General features: G+C 39.7%; 1 protein-coding gene across 2 annotated transcripts in view; it reads left to right on the forward strand.

The window, feature by feature from the left end:
• LOC120943254 overlaps window positions 1-20230 on the forward strand; it is a 55090-nt gene that overhangs the window by 27571 nt on the left and 7289 nt on the right. For both annotated transcript variants that reach the window (XM_040356457.1, XM_040356458.1), the window contains 13 exons: window positions 866-963; window positions 3109-3212; window positions 4336-4518; window positions 8401-8603; window positions 8967-9076; window positions 9992-10110; window positions 11576-11749; window positions 14488-14687; window positions 14973-15073; window positions 15328-15440; window positions 16600-16779; window positions 17077-17279; window positions 18373-18479. In XM_040356457.1, the coding sequence (XP_040212391.1) occupies window positions 866-963; window positions 3109-3212; window positions 4336-4518; window positions 8401-8603; window positions 8967-9076; window positions 9992-10110; window positions 11576-11749; window positions 14488-14687; window positions 14973-15073; window positions 15328-15440; window positions 16600-16779; window positions 17077-17279; window positions 18373-18479 (1895 nt within the window). The remainder of the gene's footprint in view (window positions 1-865; window positions 964-3108; window positions 3213-4335; window positions 4519-8400; window positions 8604-8966; window positions 9077-9991; window positions 10111-11575; window positions 11750-14487; window positions 14688-14972; window positions 15074-15327; window positions 15441-16599; window positions 16780-17076; window positions 17280-18372; window positions 18480-20230) is intronic.

Genomic DNA, 20230 nt, shown 5'->3' on the forward strand with positions numbered 1-20230 from the left:
GCATTGTGTAAGCTATGAGTCACTTCACTGAGCTATAGATTGATAGCACTGGTTGGCCTGCCAAGTGGTCGGGTAAATGCAATAAGTTACAACTAAAGGCATCTGCATGAAAGTCTAAACAAGCCTCATATGGTAAAAAAAAAAAACGTTAAAAAAAAACCCGTCTCTGACTGAGCCAATTGCATGTTCATTTGTGTCTCACATGCTCCTCTTCCCAGACACTGCAGCTCACAGTGGGAGGGTTTCAGTAACAGAGGCAGAGCTGTCAATCCAGAAATCAATGCGTAGGACTAGGTGTGGCCAGGTCCTAATGGACAAGCTACAGACTTGTGCACCAGCAGTGAAAATGTTGAAAGTCATGCCCCCAACAATATTTATTCATCCCGCTGTGTTGCAATTAGGCACATCCTATATAAGAGTGGCAACTCAGAAGTGAGGAGCAGTGCAACATTGTTGTCACACCATCCCAGGCATTTGGGGGACTTTTCTGGTGTGCTAAGAGAAAACTGTAAGTGCAGATGGACTTATAATTAAGTTCTGCAGCATTTTATATAACATGAGGGCATAATTCTACTTTAATACAAAGAAATACAAATCAGTATTAGAGAGAATGTAGAAAAGCATTCCATGGAAGAACTTGTAGAACTGTTGAGAAGTCTTCTGGCAACCAAAAGAAGTCCTAGGTGCAGAACCAAAAGAGAAAATACTAATAATTTGGCGAGTACAGAAGTTAAACACAGTAAAACACATCTTTGTTTTGCTTCATAAAAGTTATGTGATACCTTTTTGTGAAGGGGCTACATCTGTGTTTCATTTTATGATTTTTACTGAAAATATATATTTTCTGATTCTGTTTCTCCTTTAGTGTGAGTGGTGTGGGCTCTGGTTACAGTGAAATGGATCAAAATTCAATATCAGACGTCACAAACTGGATCTCAAATATCCTCAGGAATGAGTCAAGCCGTAAGTTTTCGCTTTTCATCTTTATGAATTAGAATGGATGGATACAATTATTTTCTATTGCTCGAATGATGCCATCAAATCCTGGGGCATTTTACAACAGGATATGAAAAGTGGTCAAGTGGTATCAAGATGGTTGGGTGTAAGTGCTACAATACAAGATATCTATAAGATGGAGAATTTTGAATAACTCAACATGTCATCAACATTCCTATTTATTTGCATTTACTTGCTAACGCTATATGTCATCAATATTTTTATTTGCATGTACCTGCCAGTCTAAATAAAAGTATTGAATTCCAACGGATTGATCCGCTGGTCTGTACAGACTCACCGGATCAATCCGTCCGAATCCATCCCCCGCATGCGTCGTAATGATTCGACGCATGCGTGGAAGTCCTTATATCACAGCGTCGCATACGTCGCCGTGTCATCATCGCGGCGCGACGCGTCACCGCGGACGGAATTCCGCTGGGATTTTGATCTCATGGTTAGTACAACCATGAGATCAAAATCCGCCAGAGGATTTATCCGCGGAAACGGTCCGGAGGACCGTTTCCGCGGATAAATCCTCTCGTGTGTACTAGGCCTAACTGTATATTTAAAAATCTTTATTCACAAAACAAACATTTATTACACCAAGACATAATTTGCAAAGCATGCTGTGTTTTCTAAAGCTGGTCATACACTATTAGATTCTTAAACGAAGGGTTTGTACAAACATTTTGATGAAAATTCTCAGTACATACGATGACATGATGAATGACGTACAGTGCCGATCCTGACCTCCCTGGGGCCCTAAGCAAAATTACATTTCACATTAAAGTTGAGAAGCGGTGGTGGGGGGGGGTTGCGCTGCCGACAGTGACATGTCACATTAAAGATAAAGTTGAGAAGTCGGGGGGAGGGGGTGTTCTGCTGTCGGAAATGACATCTTACATTAAAGTGAGGTGCTGGTGCTGACCTTCTTACTCTTCTCCCATGCAGCCAGCGAGTGAGAAGCAGGGTGAGGGGCCGAAATGACTTCTCACCAGGCGGGACCTCTAGTAATTTGGGTGGCCCTCCGCAGCTTTGCGGGCCCTAAGCGGCTTGCATAGTGAGCCTATAGGGTGGATCGGCCCTGATGACGTACTTCAAAATGTTGTTTGATTTTATCAAATTTAAAGAATGTTCCTAAAATAAAAAATTCAAGAAAAAATATATTAAACCTCATTACAATAAGCAGTTGCCCACCTTATTCATGGCCAGGAGAAAACCAATGTAATAAAGTGCCCTTAAACTACCTTTTGCCAATAATTTAGGTGCATTTAGGCGTGTCAAGCATTCTGAGCATTCCATTCATTCCCATTAGCCAGAATATTTAATTTATATGTCTGTAGAATGAATGAGCACTAACCGTTTTAGACGCATTTAGACTCGTTTAGGCATAGTTGATGTTTTTTTCTGCCAAAACAATCCTCTCCTATATGGGAAAGTGATGTTTTTTTTTTCTGCCTCTAAATGCTCCTGCATTGATATGGCTGTAAAACGCTTATGTGTGCATGGACACATAGGATAACAAAGAGGTGTGTTTAGAGGCAAAACAAAGTCAAAAGTGGTGTTTTTGATGCTCAATGTGCACGAGGCCTAAAAGAAAAGCAATGAATTCCATTAAAACCAATCTTACAGCAAGTGATTCCTCCCCACCCCTTTTAAGAACCCTACCCTCCCATTTTCTTCAACGTACCTTGCTGCTGTAAGGAAATAATCTTCTTTGCAGTCTGAGCTGCATCATCACCCAGGCTTTATCCAGTTTGGAAACGTTGTCTTCCAATAGACCGGAAATATAAACATATGTAACACGGGCACTCCCTGCAAAACTAGTGGGAGGTCGGTCATCTAGCCTAAAGATGGCTGGCTGGGGGTTACCAGTCTCTTCAATGGGAAATGCCGCCCAATTAGAAGGCTACATTTCCTTATGATCTGTGGGCAAAAAGCATCTAAAGCCAGATTAAAAAATGAACATGTAAAGGTAAGGAGGCGCACTAGCTGCTATTCATTAGACAAATAAACAGTAAATATTTTAGTTGTAGAATAAAATGCTGTTGATTTAGAAGTTTCTAGGGAAGGTAGTGTCAATTTTTTAATTTCTCATCTATTGAATTGTAGACTGCACAAGTGGAGCGTCAGATTGGCTTGTTGACAACTACATGGAATTTAAACAAGACGTTAGCGTTGCTGTAATCCTAGAAATCAACCCTGCTTACGATTTGGTAAGGAAACATGGAAAAACAAAGTGGACCTGTAACCAGCTTTTAATGGCACATAAGACCCATGTTTAAGCAGTGTCTACATTTAAGTAAACATGTTTTACAATGCCTTTGCTCTTTATCTATGTCAGCTTACTATTATACCTGTGTGGAATCTCAATCATCTATAGCAAATATAAATATGCAGAAAGAGTCAGCAGGCTATATACTAAGGTCCAGATTCACAGAAAAAGTACGCCAGAGTATCTGCTGATACTCCGGCGTACTTTCAAATTTGCAGCGTCGTATCTTTATTTGTAATTCACAAACAAAGATGCGACGGCTTTTGGCTAAGATCCGACAGGCGTACGGCTTCGTACGCCTTCGGATCTTAGGATGCAATACTTCGGCGACCGCTGGGTGGAGTTCACGTCGTTTTCCGCGTCAGGTATGCAAATTAGCTGTTTACGGCGATCCACGAAGGTACGCGCGTTCGTCGCATTCTCTTACGTCGTCGCTAGTCGGTTTTTCCCGTCGCAAACTTAAGCCTGCTATTTCATGGCTTAGATTTAGACCAACCATGTTAAAGTATGGCCGTCGTTCCCGCGTCAAATTTTAAATTTTTTCTTTTTGCGTAAGACGTCGGGGAATATGAAAGGACGTAACGCACGTCGCCGTTCAAAAAACACGTCGGGGCGCTGTAATTTCGCGCAAAGCACGGCGGGAAATTTCCTAACGGAGCATGCGCAGAACGTTCGGCGCGGGAACGCGCCTAATTTAAATGGTACACGCCCCATTTTAATTAGGCGGGGTTGCGCCTAATACACGCAAGTGCTTTGTGAATCAAGCACTTACGATGAAAACTTGCGGCGGAGTAACGTAAAGGGGATACGTTACGCCGCCGTAATTGTTCGTGAATCTGGCCCTAAGTGTATGCTGGACATGCTTCTCTTTGTTTGTACTTTATATGCAATTGATCTGCTTTCAATCTGCTGTCAAATGAGATTATTGATTGAGTCACAGACAGCTGAAATGTAATAGCCTTTACTTTGTCATTACATAAGGTAGCAGACATGATTTTTGACATTTTCCACAAACCTATGGCTTTAAAGAGCTGATTGTATTTAACTTGCAACATTTTTTTTAGTCGGATTCCATTGACATATTGGCTCCAGACCAACTTGGACAGTTTATCGTGCTGGACTCTGAGACACACACCAATTTAACAGTTGTAGAAAGGGTCTTTACAGTACTTACTAATGGTACTCATGAGGAAAATGTGGAAAACTTGGGCAATTTCTGGGATTCTTTTGTTTTTGAGTATGAAAAGGTATGTGTTAATCCTACTGTTATATGATTGTTCTTTCTAGTGCATTATTTACAATTTAGTGTGCAAGAACCATGGTAATCTCACTAAACAACCCTTTTTCTGTCTAGTTCCAAACAGTACATAACTAATTACACAGAGCAATAGTAGATGCTTCCAGAATTTTTTGAAGTTTGTTTAAAAAAGTAACATCTCACACTGGGCACTGATATCCTGTTAAACGTTATATAGGCCTACTAGGAGATATACTGTATCAAGATGAATACCTTGTCCTCAGGCTCCACGATCTTTCAGAGTTTTAGAAATTCTGAAATCAATTGTCAAAATAAGATTAAAGACTATTTCAACCTATTTCTATTTTGGGTGGGCACCAGTGGATTGAATCACCATCCAACCATCTACGTATCTTGGAACAATCAGTGGTTTGGTTTCCCTGTAGAAGTTTGTGTCTCAACCCTTCCCTTTTTAAGAATGCTGCCTAGGAATAACTATCTGTAACTGTAGCTAACAAAGAAAAAAAGAAAACAACACATACTTACTTTGATAGGTAAATGGAAAAAAGGTAAAAGGAAAAAAAGTGCAGATTTCCAAAAGGAGACGGAGGAGGTCTCTTTATGAGGTAAACTATGGTGTCAAAATAAATCACCAGATGTTGTACGGGACCCTGAGTTTCTCTTTTACTCCTCTAGTACTCTTTTTTTTTGTGTCTGAAATCAGTTGTCAGATGTTTTAACAGGTTAACAATAATTGTTTGGGTGGCAGAACAGCTTGTAGATTTTCTGCTTTTCCTTCCAGCAGGAGTGTTGCAGGAGAAATAAATTGGCCATTAATTCAGAGTTATAGAGAGCTAAACAAGACATCGAACTGCTAAATTATTCCATATAGTCAATTACTTTAAAGGGGGTTGTAATGGTATTGAAACGGTGCCCATTGCAGTTCCTATATATTGGCGGCTTTATCTGTTTTTGTCAATTTGTTAATCGGTTTAGATTTTCTAAAAATTATCAGAAAGTGAATTTTTGGGATTTTTAAATACAAATTCCTTCATTTTGTACCAGTAAATTAATATAAAAAACAAACGTTTGACACATTTCAGTAGCCTGCATCCTCTTGATGTTAAGGATTTTTCTGTCTATTTGATTCTTGCTAAATTTGCAGTTGCTTCATGTTTTTATGTTGCTGTTAATAATTAGAGATGAATAGCTATACAAATTACATTTATTAAAATACTAATTATTCTAATTTTTAAAAAACCAGTCCATGAAATAATAATATAACTAATATCACCTGTCCTAATGTTTAATGTCTAACCTGATTAAAAAGGTCTGTTTAAAAAAATAACCTCATAACTATGTTGAAAAATGGTTTTCATTTGGAGTTTCACTGCTCACTTATACTATGTGCAGTTAAAAAAAACATTTACATAATTCTAAATAAAATTTGACACTTCAAAACTGAAGGCACACTAAAAAAAAATAACCCCCTAACACCACTTTCTGCTTCTAAGCATTGGCTTAACACTTAACACAAACTTATATTAAACTTATATTAATCATGAACTGAAAAAAAGGATAGCAACTCCGATATTTTAGTATTTCTAAGTATTCTTAGTTAAACAATCTTTGTAGGTTCCAGTTTAAACAAGATTTGATATTTATTAGGTTAGTGTAAGATATTGGAATATGGGGTTATTTTTCCATATGTTCCACCTGCATTGTTTATGGGCCTAATGCCGCGTACACACGATCATTTTTCGGGTTGTAAAAAACGACGTTTTAAAAAAATGTAGTTTAAAATGATCGTGTGTGGGCTTCACATAATTTTCGGGTTCTGAAAAACGTAAAAAAAAAAACATGCTGCATTTTTTTAACGACGTTTTAAACTATGTTGTTTTTCGGGTTGTAAAAAATGATCGTGTGTGGGCTAAAACGACGTTAAAAACCCGCGCATGCTCAGAAGCAAGTTATGGGACGGGAGCGATCGTTCTGGTAAAACTACCGTTCGTAATGAAGTAAGCACATTCATCATGCTGTAACAGACAGAAAAGCGCAAATCGTCTTTTACAAACACGAAATTAGCAAATGCAGACCCAAGGGTGGCGTCATCCGCATGGAACTTCCCCTTTATAGTGCCGTCGTATGTGTTGTACGTCACAGCGCTTTGCTAGAGCATTTTTTTTTAACGATCGTGTGTGGGCAATGTCGTTTTAATGATGAAGTTGGAAAAAACTTTGTTTTTTCTAGAGGCTGAAAAACGTCATTTTTTACAAGCCGAAAAATGATTGTGTGTATGCGGCATTATTATCATGCCCATTGTTTTGGAACATGCTTTAATAAACTGAACTATATAAAAAAAAATGGCTGAACTTTCTGTATATGGCATACAGGCATTAACTGGATGCCATACTTCAAAAAGCAATGGCATGAAACTGTTTACCTGTATCAACCAAACCTACAGCTGCATCAAGCAGTCATGCAACCCAGTAACTGTTAGCTGCTTGCTATAGGTTATTACAATTTGCACAGTACTCAGTACTACAAGACTTTGCCTTATCAATTTAAACTATACTGTACTCAAGAAATATGTCCCATGAAAATGTAGTACAACAATAAAACAGCCTTGACCTTTAAATATGGTAGACTTGCTTTGTATCTACAGTATGTAAACAAACTTAGATAAACTGCTAAGGTTTTGCCTACAAAGATTGTCAAAGGACTCGTGAAAGGGCTAAAACACAAAATCAAGCATTTACCCACGGTTATATTCATTTTGGGAGGACTACCATTTTGAGTGTTTGGTGGTGTGTGTTAAAATATGACTAAAAGTATTTACCAGAGGTACAGTTCATATGTTACGTTGCATAGTTTTGCCTGCTCTATCAAGCTTTGGCCATAGAAGCTAGCAGTTCTAGACATAGGAGGTCTATTGCACCCTGCTTGTCTGTTTGCTTCGCAGTACCGAATTCTGCCTCTTGTAGCTTCACTTACTTGACTTCTTATTCATTGAATCTAGTACCATTTATAGTGAGCAAAAATACTCTCCTACTATTTGGACCTTTGTAAAACAAGAAAGTTTAAAGTAATGAAAAGCAGGACAGATTGCATTGCATGCAGTGGTTTATTTATGACACAAAATACAATGAAAGATTTACAGTGGTTAATCCAATGCTTGTTTCAAATTGGTGATAAGGTCCTGTCTGGGAAGAGACAAAAAGTTCTTCAGACTTTAACTGATTTGCAAGTACTTGAAGCACATTGCAGTGGATTAATTAAAGTGTATCAGACACATACCGGTACATGCATACTTGATAAACAGCACAAAGAACAATAAGTATGCAGTAAGTTGTGCCAAGCCACTGGCTTCAGTTATTTTGGGTTTATTAACATAGAACAAGTAAGCAGATCAGAAAAGTCCAAAACAAGCCCCTTTCTGCATACAATCAGCAAGCTAAAATGCTAAACCAAGAAGGTCAGTATAACAGCCTGGAAATCAACATTTTCAAAAGGACAAGTCACCAATGGCAGCCTCCAGGTTTTTTCCACAAAAGGTTTCCTTTAAAGGAGTTTTAAGCATGTTCCAAGTCTCTAACTCAGTAATTATTAAATCTAGTGGACCTACTTGACAGCCAGGAAACTAGAATTTTGAGAAGAAGGTCAGCAATGGTTACTATAATGTGTTTCCTTTAAGGCACCACCACTGGCAAAAACATTAGCCTTGATTTTTTTTAACTGGTTAAACTTTAATCAATCTCTGCAAGTGTTTCATGTGTTGTCCACATTTTATACCACTTAGCAAACCCCATGAGTGAGACCCCAAAACTGGTTTGTGTCATAGTGTACAGCTCAAAAAATTAATAAACATTGTCCTTGTCTCTTTATCCTTTAGGTTACGACATTTTCCCATGAGGTAAGGCATTACCTGTTGTCTGAAACAGTCTCAGAACTCTCCACAAGTTTTGTAAACTTTACTTCAGAGGAGACCACCCTCTGGTTCGAGACAAGAATGTACCCTGTTTTGCCTGTAGTTGACGTTGAAGTTCTAAATGAAATACCTGTGCAAGAAGTGGGATGTGGATTCCAAACATCTTTGTAAGTGTTAATTTGTTCAACCGCTAAAAGAAAAATGATTAAATTCCAGAAATTGTATTAAGGCCACAGGGCAATAATCCGTAAAAAAAATACTACGATTGTAATAATTGTATTTAATACTAAGAATCACTGGGGGAGATTTACTAAAATTGGTACACACAGAATCTGGTGCAACTGTGCATAGTAATCAGCTAATCAGCTTTTACATTTTATTGTCGAAGCTTAATTGAACAAGCTGAAGTAAGAAGCTGGTTGGTTGCTATGCACAGCTGCACCAAACTCTGTTTGCACCAGTTTTAGTAAATCTCCCCCATTATGTTTATTGGTCAATCAGACTGAACAACTGCAACTTCTCTCTTACAGCGTACAAGCCCTTAGCTTTGTCTACAGTGACACACTTGATACAAATAGGATGGACATCACTGACTATATTCAGAAGTACATGAACAATGATCAACAAAACAGGCCAGAAGGTAATTGCTGTTGAAAATAGTTATTTTCCAATGGAGACAAGTCATAAGGGCATGCAATTGTATCCAATACGAGTGTCCAATAGGAGTGTCCATTTTACCATTAGGCACAGTAGGCCTGTGCCTATAGGCATTAAAAGGAAAGAGTTAGCTTTTGGGTATCAAAGCCTGTGTGCTTACAGGCTGCAGTGTTGGAAATCTATTCCTATGAATAGGGTCCGCAGTGTTTGTGAACTCTGATTCAGACCAGCAGCTGTGTAGAATATGAGTCCAAAAAAATATGTTTAAGCCCAAGATTCTCTAATCCCAAATTAAGTTTGTAAAGCCCTGCCTAAGAAAAAAAGCAGGTTGCTATTACAATTATAGCAAAATACCCTATAGCACAAGATGGAACTCCCATTTTACCAAAGATATAACCAGAGTTCTACTAATGCCTGTCTAGCTTAGTTATAGCAACATCTAACACTGTATTGCTGCACATATCTGAAATAGGCACACAAAGCACACTAAGATTCAAGTAAGCATGCCTCTTGTATTTAGACAATGTTTGTTTATCCTGGAGTTCAACTTTATTCTTCCTCATAGTTGCAGGTACCACCTGCTAGTTTTAGAATTAGGGACCCTCCACTCCTGGATCTCCACTTGCATAAACTGAGACAAGCATATGTATGAGCAGAAAGTAGCAGGCTACCAGTAGAATACACAAAGGCCTAATTTCAAGCTGCCCCTAGAGTGCACTATCTGATACCTTTGCCTTATGGTAGACAAAAACCCTCATGGGTAGGTAGTAGTATAATTGGAGGGAGCAGATTTTGAGGTGGATGAGACGTGGGCGTGCGTATCTATATTTCCCATGTATCAGAGCTATTGTTTATCCCTTGCTGCATATTTCTCTAAGTGTGATTTGTTTGCCTCTAGCTGAAAGATGTACAACACAGGAGAACAGCACTGTCAGTTATATTCAAAACTATTATGGAGGCTACTCTGTGAACGCCAGCTATGAAGAAATTAAAATTAATTTCATAAACTTCAACGTGGTATGTATTTGACCTCTGCTATTAGTCATTAACAGTTATTAGAGCCTCACAGTATCAAGAAGAGGTTGTCAACCCCCGGTCCACGGCCCAAAGCCGGGCCGTGCCGCCTCTCGTTGCAGCCGGGCTGCAACGCAAAGGACACTGTCCGGGCCGTACCGCCGCTATATCTGGGCCACGGAGGAGACCGTCAGCAATGCAGCTGCCCGAGCAGAGAGATGACACCATCTCTCTGCGCTACGCAGAGGCGTGCTGCTGTCCCGCCCTAACATACGGGGCTGCAAAGCTACGCTACACAGAGGCGCGGCCGCCAGATGAGAGAGAGAGAATGACGTCATCTCTCCGCCCACCCTCGCTATGCATTCCCGCAATCTCTAACGGCTCCCCCTCACATTCCCATGCTGAGACTGTAAGTACAGTGGGCACTGCAAAGGGACTTGTATATTTTTTTATACTGGGACATTTAAATATTTTTTATACTGGGACATTTCATTATTTTTTATACTGGGACATTTAATTATTTTTTATTATGGGACATTTAATTATTTTTTTATTATGGGACATTAAATGTCCCAGTATAAAAACATTATTAAATGTCCCAGTATAAAAACATTATTAAATGTCCCAGTATAAAAAAAACGATTTAATCATTTTTGTATACTGGGACATTTTAATAATATTTTTACACTGGGACATTTAGGGCCGGTTCACACTGCAGCGATGTCAGAGTTCGGATGTGATGTGCACCGCACTGCAGTGCACATCACATGCGATCTCTGTGCGATGCGATTTCAGCCATGCAAATTGTATGGCTGAATTCGCATCAAACTCACACAGGACGCTTTTTTTTTGTCCGTTGCAGAAACGGATCGCATGAGTGTTCAGACCCATGCGATCCGATTCCTGTCCGAGTTTGCAGATCGCACTGCGATATGCAAACTGATTTGAGGGTGTCGTTATCTTTTAGCTGACACTCCCAGCAGTTTGCATAGGGCAATGTGAACTGTCGCCGGAAAACATGCGGGAACCCGCAGTTGATTTGCAGGGTTCCTGCGCCGCAGCAGTGTGAAGCGCCCCTTAATAATATTTTTATACTGGGACTTTCATAATATTTTTATACTGGGACTTTCATAATACTTTTTTACTGGGACTTTTAATAAGGACCGGTTCACACTGCTGCAATGCGAAAACCCTGTGAATCCACTTTCCTCCTACCAGGGCCTTGGAAAAATATTCTTCCATAAAACCGGTCCTTGGTGCCAAAAAGGTTGGGGACCACTGACTGAGCCTGTTTTAAGTCAGTCTGAGCAGGTAGATTTGCAAGAGAGAGAAAACTTGCCTTGAGAGAGAGCATTTAAACATAATCTATTAGGTTATCTTTAGTGCAAAGAATATTTTTAGGAGGGCTTAATGGTAAAGGTTTAAGCATATTTAGGTAATGCTCTTCTTTTACACCCTGTTGCTTTAGTTCCAGTCGGGAGTCCTTCAGATACTGACTACTGACCAGTGTGGAGACGCGTTTGTGCTGGAGAATGTTTATGAGAGTGAAGAGAAAGTCAATCAAATGTTTGCTTACCTCCAGACCCAAACCATTGAAACTGTAGATGCTGTTCTGACCCGCTTCTCTGAGACTGGCTACAGGGTAGGTATTTTTTTATACTTTTAACTTGCCAAGACATATAGGGTAGAATCTGCTAAGAAGATGGAGAAACCATTAAACTCATTAAGCTTGATAAGCTGCTCCATTGAATCCATCTCCAAATTCCAGAACCACCTGGATAACACTACCATCTAGTTACTATCATCAAAAAAGACATGGATGATCTTTTTAGTGGTGTTTTTAATGGAAGATAACAAAAGATATTTTAACTTTGTGAACATACAGGCTTGAGTGATTTTATCGTTTTAGTTGGAAGTTGCAGGGTTTTGTAAACTCGTATTATTACTTTAGACCTTAAGACCCATATTTTGCCTTTGTACTTAAAATGCTGGTAATGTGAGCTGCAATTTATATCTAACTATGGAGAAACAAGAACTAAGCAGTCATATATATAGCTTACTGGAGGTCTACTTTTTAGTCTCAGGCTGGTGCTGTGTCTGGTTATAACCTACCAGTTTGGGGGGACCCTCCTCTGACCTTTCCAGTGAAAACTATATTGTGCAGACCTCACCACTTATATAAAATTATGTCTACACTGGTTGAACACTTTTAAGCTGCTTGTAAAAGAGGATGATATATATGTATCTCTTATGACATGAAAGGTAAAATGTGCAACCCTACAACATAAATGGAGGCCCCATTAACACCAAGCGTATTGGAATTGTTGGCAAACTCATGCAATTCTACCCACAGTACCAGATTGCAGCAAAAGTACTCAATGCGGGTTTGGGTGCCATTAATTTTAATGGCACCCACAAGCATGCACAAAAAAACATACTAAATAGCACTGTCCAAAAATGCTCCAAAGTCAGATCTGAAAAAGTGTACAGAAGTTACTTTGGAATTTTTTCGGAGTGGAGGATAGCCTCAACTGAATGATGTCAATCCAAAAACACAACAAAAAACGCTCCCGAAAAATCGCAATGCTCTGGGCCATTAATGTTATAAATGGAACATAAAGTGTTAAAAAACGAAAATAAATAAAACTCTGTATTCAAAGCAAGACACCATTTGGCTGATTTACTAAAGACAAATAGACTGTGCACTTCGGAAGTGCAGCTGCACTCATTTTGCCCAGAGCATAGCAAATGTGGTGAAGCTTTACTTTGTAAAGAGTACCCAATCAGGTGCAAGGAAAAAAAAAGCAACATTTTGCTTATACATGATTGGGTGATGAAAATTAGCATAGCTTCACCATATTCACTAAGCTCTGGGGAAAATGAGTGTAACTGTATTTGCAAAGTGCACAGTCTATTTGCCTTTAGTAAATCAGCCTCCCTCCAAGTGTTACAATTAGGTTGCAATCAAAACATATTATGAAATAAAGGTCCTGTGTCCAAAAAGCAACTTGTGTTACAAGAAAAGCATATAATGTGAAATTCAATGTGCGCTTCACAAAATAACATGCAAAAAATGCATATAAACATACTACTGCAAAAATCTTCCCTGTCTTGTTTATTCAAAACCATCAAGGAGATTGTAAACACTCCAGAATAATCTAAAAATTAAGAAAGTCCATCTTGTATGAGATCCTCAGGCCTCGTACACACCACCAAAGAACTCGTCGGGCGAGACACATCGTTTTTCTCGACGAGTTCCTTGTTAGGCTAGTCGAGGAACTTGATAAGCTTGCTTTGCGTACACACGGTCAAGACAAAATCTCCTCGTTCTCAAACGCGGTGACGTACAACTCATACAATGGCAGGGGAATTTCGATTCCACTGGCACAACCCTGGGGGCTGCTTTTGCTAATCTAATGTTACTGCGTGTTAAGTAAAAGTTTGTTAAGAGACGATTTGCACTTTTCAGTCTGTTACAGCGTGAAAAATGTGTTATCTCCATTACAAATGCTACTTTTACTCCCGTCTCATACTTTATTCTGAGCATGCGTGGGTTTCTTAGCATACACACGCTCGAGTTTTTCATCAAAAAACAGCCCGACGAGGAACACAACGAGGAAATTGAGACTCCTGTCGAGGAAAAAGAAAACTTGTTCTCTTTTTTTCTCGTCGAGTTCCTTGACAGTTTCCTCGATGAAAAATTTACACACGACCGTTTTCCTCGGCAAAAAAGCTCTCCCACCATATTTCTTAATGGATTCTGTCGAGTTTCTCGGTCGTGTGTACGAGGTCTCACAGTGTTAATCCCATCACCAAAACAAGTAATGTGCACACTTACCAAATACTGCACCTGTATGCGCCAAAGTATAATCACTATTGTATTTCCAGCATGTCCATGTCCCAATACTCATTACATGAACATAAAAGAACATAAATGTACAGTAGCATTTATTATATAGAAACAAGTTCACAAAGTAAAATACATTTTAAAAAAGCTGGCATAAATTTACTCACATGTATACCCCACTGTCTAACGCCAAAGACAGCAGCTTATAACGTCAGTGCAGCAAGCTCTTCCCAACATCTTTCATCCAACAGGACATCATCAGGGGCTACTTGGACTGACAGGGACCTCTGTTTAAAAACCTTAAGTGGGCACACCTCCAAAATGGCAATTAAAAAAAGAGCAGAGAATAATAAAGTTTAACAACAAAAGAATCATATGTAAGCCAGGTGCGGGCCAAGGTACTGTCGAAAGAACAAGGAACAAGGAACAGTATCACGCACTAATTGGGAGGGAGAGTTTTCACTTGGGGCTGGGTTGATAAGTTTAGCACCTGCTATGGTATGTTAATTGCCAATCTCTTTTTTTTTTTTCAGAGAAACATCCAAATTAACACGACTATCGGACAGCAGATACTGCAACATTATTTCTATATAATTAGGACTCAAGTGACAACATACACCATAACACAAATACGAAGACTGTTTATGTATAGGATTTATATCCTGATTCAGTTCTTTACAAGGGAGACCCTGTCGGTATTTGTTATCCGGGACTGTGAAACACTTTCTGTCATGTAAGTGCTTGCTACAGGGGGAGGGTTAATCAGTTGGACATCCCATAAGAAAAGCAACTGAAATGTACTGGTTGCTGCTACTCTCTTAAACCAGAATTCTCTTGCCTGACCTATTCTTTACAGCGTGCCTGAGCTTCTTTTGTCATTTTATAGATTATTGTAGAGAACTTAAATGAAATTTATAACTGGTAAATCTCCTGTTACTATAACATTATCAGGTAATCTATTAAGTGTTGATTAAAGTCAACTATTAATGACATTGCCATACTCGAAATTGTTTTGCAGTGTGAGCCAGTTAAAAAACGGTTTCAGCAAAATGTCCGATTCAACCAGAACAGAAATTGCCAACTGGATAATCGACAACCTGAAGAGTTCATCCCTCAATGGTAAATATGGCCATCTTGCCTAATCACTGCATGCGCCATTATTTGTGTGTTTACGTCTCTGAAATAAAGGCCAAAAAGTGTTGTGATGATAATCACAGTAGTAAGAAGAGCCGGCAAGACTTTAATCCTTGAAGTGTAATTTATTGGTACATCAGAGTGACAATAAAAAGCTACGACTACGGCTATTGCCGAAACTCAGATCATTTTTTCATTAGCTAATAGGCTGTAAACCTTTGACATTTTTTGACTTATAGGTTGCACAAGTACTTACACCACCACAGTCGAATGGACAAACAGCACCTTTGGTGGCTTCTTCATGTACACCACTCTGAAACAGGTGCAAGAGATTTATCCCCAACTGGATGTGGTAAGTTAGCTGACTGACTGAAACATGGCCTTCAAGAGATTGCTGATGAATAATGATGTGGGTAATGATTTGATTTGATTTGAGTTGATTCGTTATTTCTGCTCTCCTTCTCACGACCAATCAGCAAATGATCATATGAATATCTGCTTTTCAGGGTAGGCATGTTTTGAAATATGTGACAATTCCCCTTTATGCACTTAAACTAACCAGTACTAGCTCTTTACAAGGTTAAAGGGTCAGTGCACCCAAAACTTATATATTTCTGTTTACTGTAACTGCTGGAAAATTTAACTAAATAACAGTTTTTCTTCTTTTTTTATATTTCTTGGGGACTCTTTGAGGGTCGGTTCCCAACAATGCACTCCGTGCACATTTCCCACACCGCACGTGAAAACGCTGCCCTTGTGATCTGCATGCGAGTGCCAATGTATTGTTAATGACACCAAACACAAATGCAGCATGTTTGTGGGCACCGAATCGTGCAGTGAATTCTGAAATAGTAGTGCTTGCACTTCTTTTTTCACGTTCCAGTGTGATTTGCAGCCTTTTCAAATGAATGGGCTGCCAAAATCGCACTGCATGGGGATGTGTGTGTTCTGGTGTGAATTGGCTGTTAGTGAAATATAATTTCCTGAGCTGCATGCCTTCTGTGACCTTTATGCAGATGTCTCACTTTTTCTGTTTTATTTATTTTATTTTCTGTTATAAAAAAAAAACAAATTGCAGCAGCTGGAATGAGTAGAAGACCCTCTTTACTCCCATGTAAATCCCCATTGGAGCTGAACCCCAGGCATACATTTTATTACATATGTGGGAGACATTTATCTGCCGATTTGCTTAGCCAGCCACTGCACCTAAATTTTCTCTGCCCTAGCTAAGCAAGAAAAAAATGATTTTTTTTAGCCCCCAGCCTGTGATTGGACAGTCAATGAGCAGCAGCAATTTACCCCTCTGTCATCCTGTTATCTCTTACTATAAATTTGTTAGCACCTGATTGCCTTCTATGGTTGCCCTCCCCTTTTCCAGTCTTAGTGCTGCTGTTAAGGGGATTTAGGAGGCTGATACCAAGTTTCTTTTTTTTTTTTTTTTTTACATTTGTCTGAAGTTAAAAAATGTATGTTTTTGGTTTCAAGATGTGACATTTGTATTATTATTACAGTTAGAAATCATCACAGAAACCAGTGTCTCACAGAAAGTTGAATACCTTTGTACGTCTAGCGTTTTGACGAATGTGACTGTAACTATGACAGTCTTGGAGTCTTTGGCGGGACAGGACGGTGTTACTTCTGCAAATGAAGTGGTCACATTCTTGGATGACTTCAATGTAGCTTACGAGCAGGTAAGGGTACATGCCAGACACAGATCTGCTATAATTTTACGTAACTTTGTAGTTTGGCTTACTTACAATAACTGGGCAGGGAAAGAGGGCACAGCAACAATTGGTGTATAATTTATAGGGAAAACACGATATTGAAATACCTATTGGCATAGTAATAATACAAAACATAATAACAAATGATTATGTCCATTACACAGAATTGGGGTAAATAGAGAAGTTATTTTGCTTTCTGCACTGCATGAATTATTAAAATTAAGTCAAAAAACGGAATTAAGCTTCAGACCATTCCTTTCACAGCTCAATGTCAAGACTATGACCACGGAAGTGAGACAGGAAGCCGTGACTTACCTGTTTGAAAGCTATACATCTGATTTCAATTCCTTGACGACGGAACAGATTTCACATTTCGAGGAGACCTTTCAATATTTCATAGGGGGCATCACATCTGAAGTGGTCCAACAGATCCCAGTCACTATAAACTGTGACTCCTACAACAGCATGTAAGTACCAAGCACCTAAAAGGGGGGGGGGGTTCCGACTTTAAAAGGAAATCCCTGATGTACCCCACTTGCTTAACACAGAAGCTATGGCTACAATTGTAGATTTGTTCTTCAGCTCCAGCTATGGATGTATATTTTACCAAATGCTTTACAATAATGTTGGCACGGCGCTAACAAGAAACGTCTGCAAATATAAGACTTTGTTAGACTTTCTTCCACCCAGTCATGTATCACAGAAAATATAACAGGGTGTTATCTGAATCAGCTGGGGGCTTCCCATTATTAGCTGCCGCCAAAACTCTTGAAGTTTTATTTATGGTGGGGAGGAGTTAGAAGCTTTGGTTGTTTTTTTTTTAATGTCTGTGGTCCTACTGGGAGGATAATTGTCTTACTTCCTGTCTTCATGGCAACACAGCAAACAAAGTAAAGGGATATCTCTCCAATGGGCAAACTGACAATGACCAAAACATTTTTTTTGTGAAATGAGGAGGAGTTAGATCCTCTCTCAGCTTTTATAGTTCTCTGTATCCCCGTTGGGGAGATTTACCCTCCTGTCCTATTGCCACCTTGCCACTAATTGGGTCTGAGGGTGTCACTTGAACAGAAAGTGAGGGGAGACACAAACAGCAATAAACATGAAAAATTGAGCACTGCAATTATTGAGATTTCAAATGGAATGTTTATTTTTCTCATATACTATGAGTCAACAGGTTTTGGGGGACTTCCCAGTACCCCCTTTATCAGGGCTTTGATGTTGGTTGGAGGAAAAGAGCACAAACTGACTCTTAGTAATTAAAAAAGATCCGCTTAGTGTACACAAAATAATATAACTATTTAATACAAGTTATTATACTAAGTTTCTGCAGCTGATTCTTGCAGCAATAAATACCCAACAGCAGTCCCAAACCTTACCTACTAGCTCTCTAAAATGAATTACATTATTAGGTTCACATTATCATACACTCTTTACTGAGTATCAACATTGGTTGACATTGGTACCCACTGGGCTCTGTATGTTAGAAATGGCCACTGGAATTATCAAATCCTAATAATGCTTTTAGTAAGCTTTTTTTTATTTATTTTCTTATTCCAGACTTAGTGGCATCAGCAGTGGGTTTGATGAATTTTCAGACGACGTCAAAAGCGCTGTGTTTAATTGGATCATAAGCTACCTGGATAACCGTAAACAAAGCTCTTCAGGTAAGACTTTGCAGCTTTCTGAGTTAAGGAAAAGTGAACCGTTTAGGACTAATGGCAAAAAAATAAAATCCTTGGCTACAGATCCCTTGTTCCAGGTCAGCATCAACATATTATGAACCACAAACTTCAAAGAGAACAGGGATGTTGGAAGCTCCTGTAGTTTTGCCCTAAAAAGCTCACGTCAAATATGCTGTTTGAAGAAAAAAATCTATCATATGTTATAGTGGGATTAAATTAGTTTTGATATAGTGATTTAGGCCCCTTTAACACGGGCGGCCCGTTCAGGTCCGCCTGCCAGTTTTTAAGGCGGACCTGAACGGGCGCTTCGTGCTCCTCTATGGAGCCGCGGATGTCAGCGGTGACATGCCCGCTGACATCCGACCAGCTCCGATCTGCCAAAGTGTGACAGAGGAAAAAACTACTTTTCCATCCGTCTGGCGGATCGGATCGGGTGAACATGGACAGAGGGTCTGTGTTCATCCTATCCCCCCATAGGGGAGAGCGGAGAAAAGACAGGGCAGTCCCTGTACAGTGTGCGGGACCAACCTGTCATCCGCTGGCTCAGCGGGGATCAACTGATCCGCCCCATGTGAAAGGGGCCTTAGTTGTAGAAAACAAAGCATGACCCTCAGGCTGCATTCACATCTAGGCGGACAAAATCGCGGCGTTTTGTCCCGCGAATTGCGGCAACAAATAGCAGCGTTTTGTACCACGATTTGCGGCAACAAATAGCAGCGATTGTCCACCTAGATGTGCCCCTAGATTGTCCCCCTATGGAGATGGTTCCCATCTCCTATGCCGAACGCCGAAAGCCGCCTGAAAAAAAGGTCCGGGACTTTTTTTCAGGCGGCAGGCGGCAGGCGTTCGGCGTGGAGATGTGAACCATCTCCATAGAGGGCAATGTTAAATCATCCCTCTGGCGTGTCGGGGCGGCAGCGGGCGTCACACTACAGGCGACAAAACGCCTAGGTGTGAATGGGCTCTCAGAGTAGCTGTTGGTAGATCTAAAGCAGATATTACAATCAGATCATAAAAATGTGTGTGATCAGTTTAAGACCTGAATTCTGCAATGTTTTCTCTTCTTTATAACACTTGCAATTCAAAAGGCCCATACACACGATGACCTGTTTTATCGGACGATCCGACCGCCTGTATGCTCCAGACAAATGTTCACTGTGACAAACTTTTCGACAACAAATGTCCGATGGACGATAATCCAATCCTGTGTACACAAGTCTATCGGACTAAAGTCCAAAGTACAAACACGCATGCTCAGAACCAATGCTAAACATCAGCCAACAATAGCAGAAGTTGTCCAAAGGGTGGCGGTAAAGATCTGTAAAACCACATGATTTGGTGAAAGTTGGCTGAAAATATTCTGCCGTGTGTATGCAGAACAAGTTCACGGCCAATGCCCATTCGGACCAAAATCCACAAAAAAGTCAGATGGAAGTACGATCGTGTGTATGAGGCTTAAAGGAACAGTTTTCCCCAATAGGCTGCCATTCTCCACACACCATATCCATATTTAAGACCCAGTGCAAGATTTTAAGATACAATTTTAAAATAAATAATATAACACAATGTCCATACAACTCATTGATCTGGCGTATTCCTCTTTATTTCTTTGGGAAAGATGTCTTTTAGAAATAATAGGGTTCCCAGATAAGTATATGTGAACACAAATCAATAGACAGCAGGAATAGTATAAATATACTGTCAATCGCATGAACAGCATTATGGTGCAAAAA

The sequence above is a fragment of the Rana temporaria genome, chromosome 6 (genome assembly GCF_905171775.1).
Source record: "Rana temporaria chromosome 6, aRanTem1.1, whole genome shotgun sequence".
NCBI classification, from domain to species: Eukaryota; Metazoa; Chordata; class Amphibia; order Anura; family Ranidae; genus Rana; species Rana temporaria.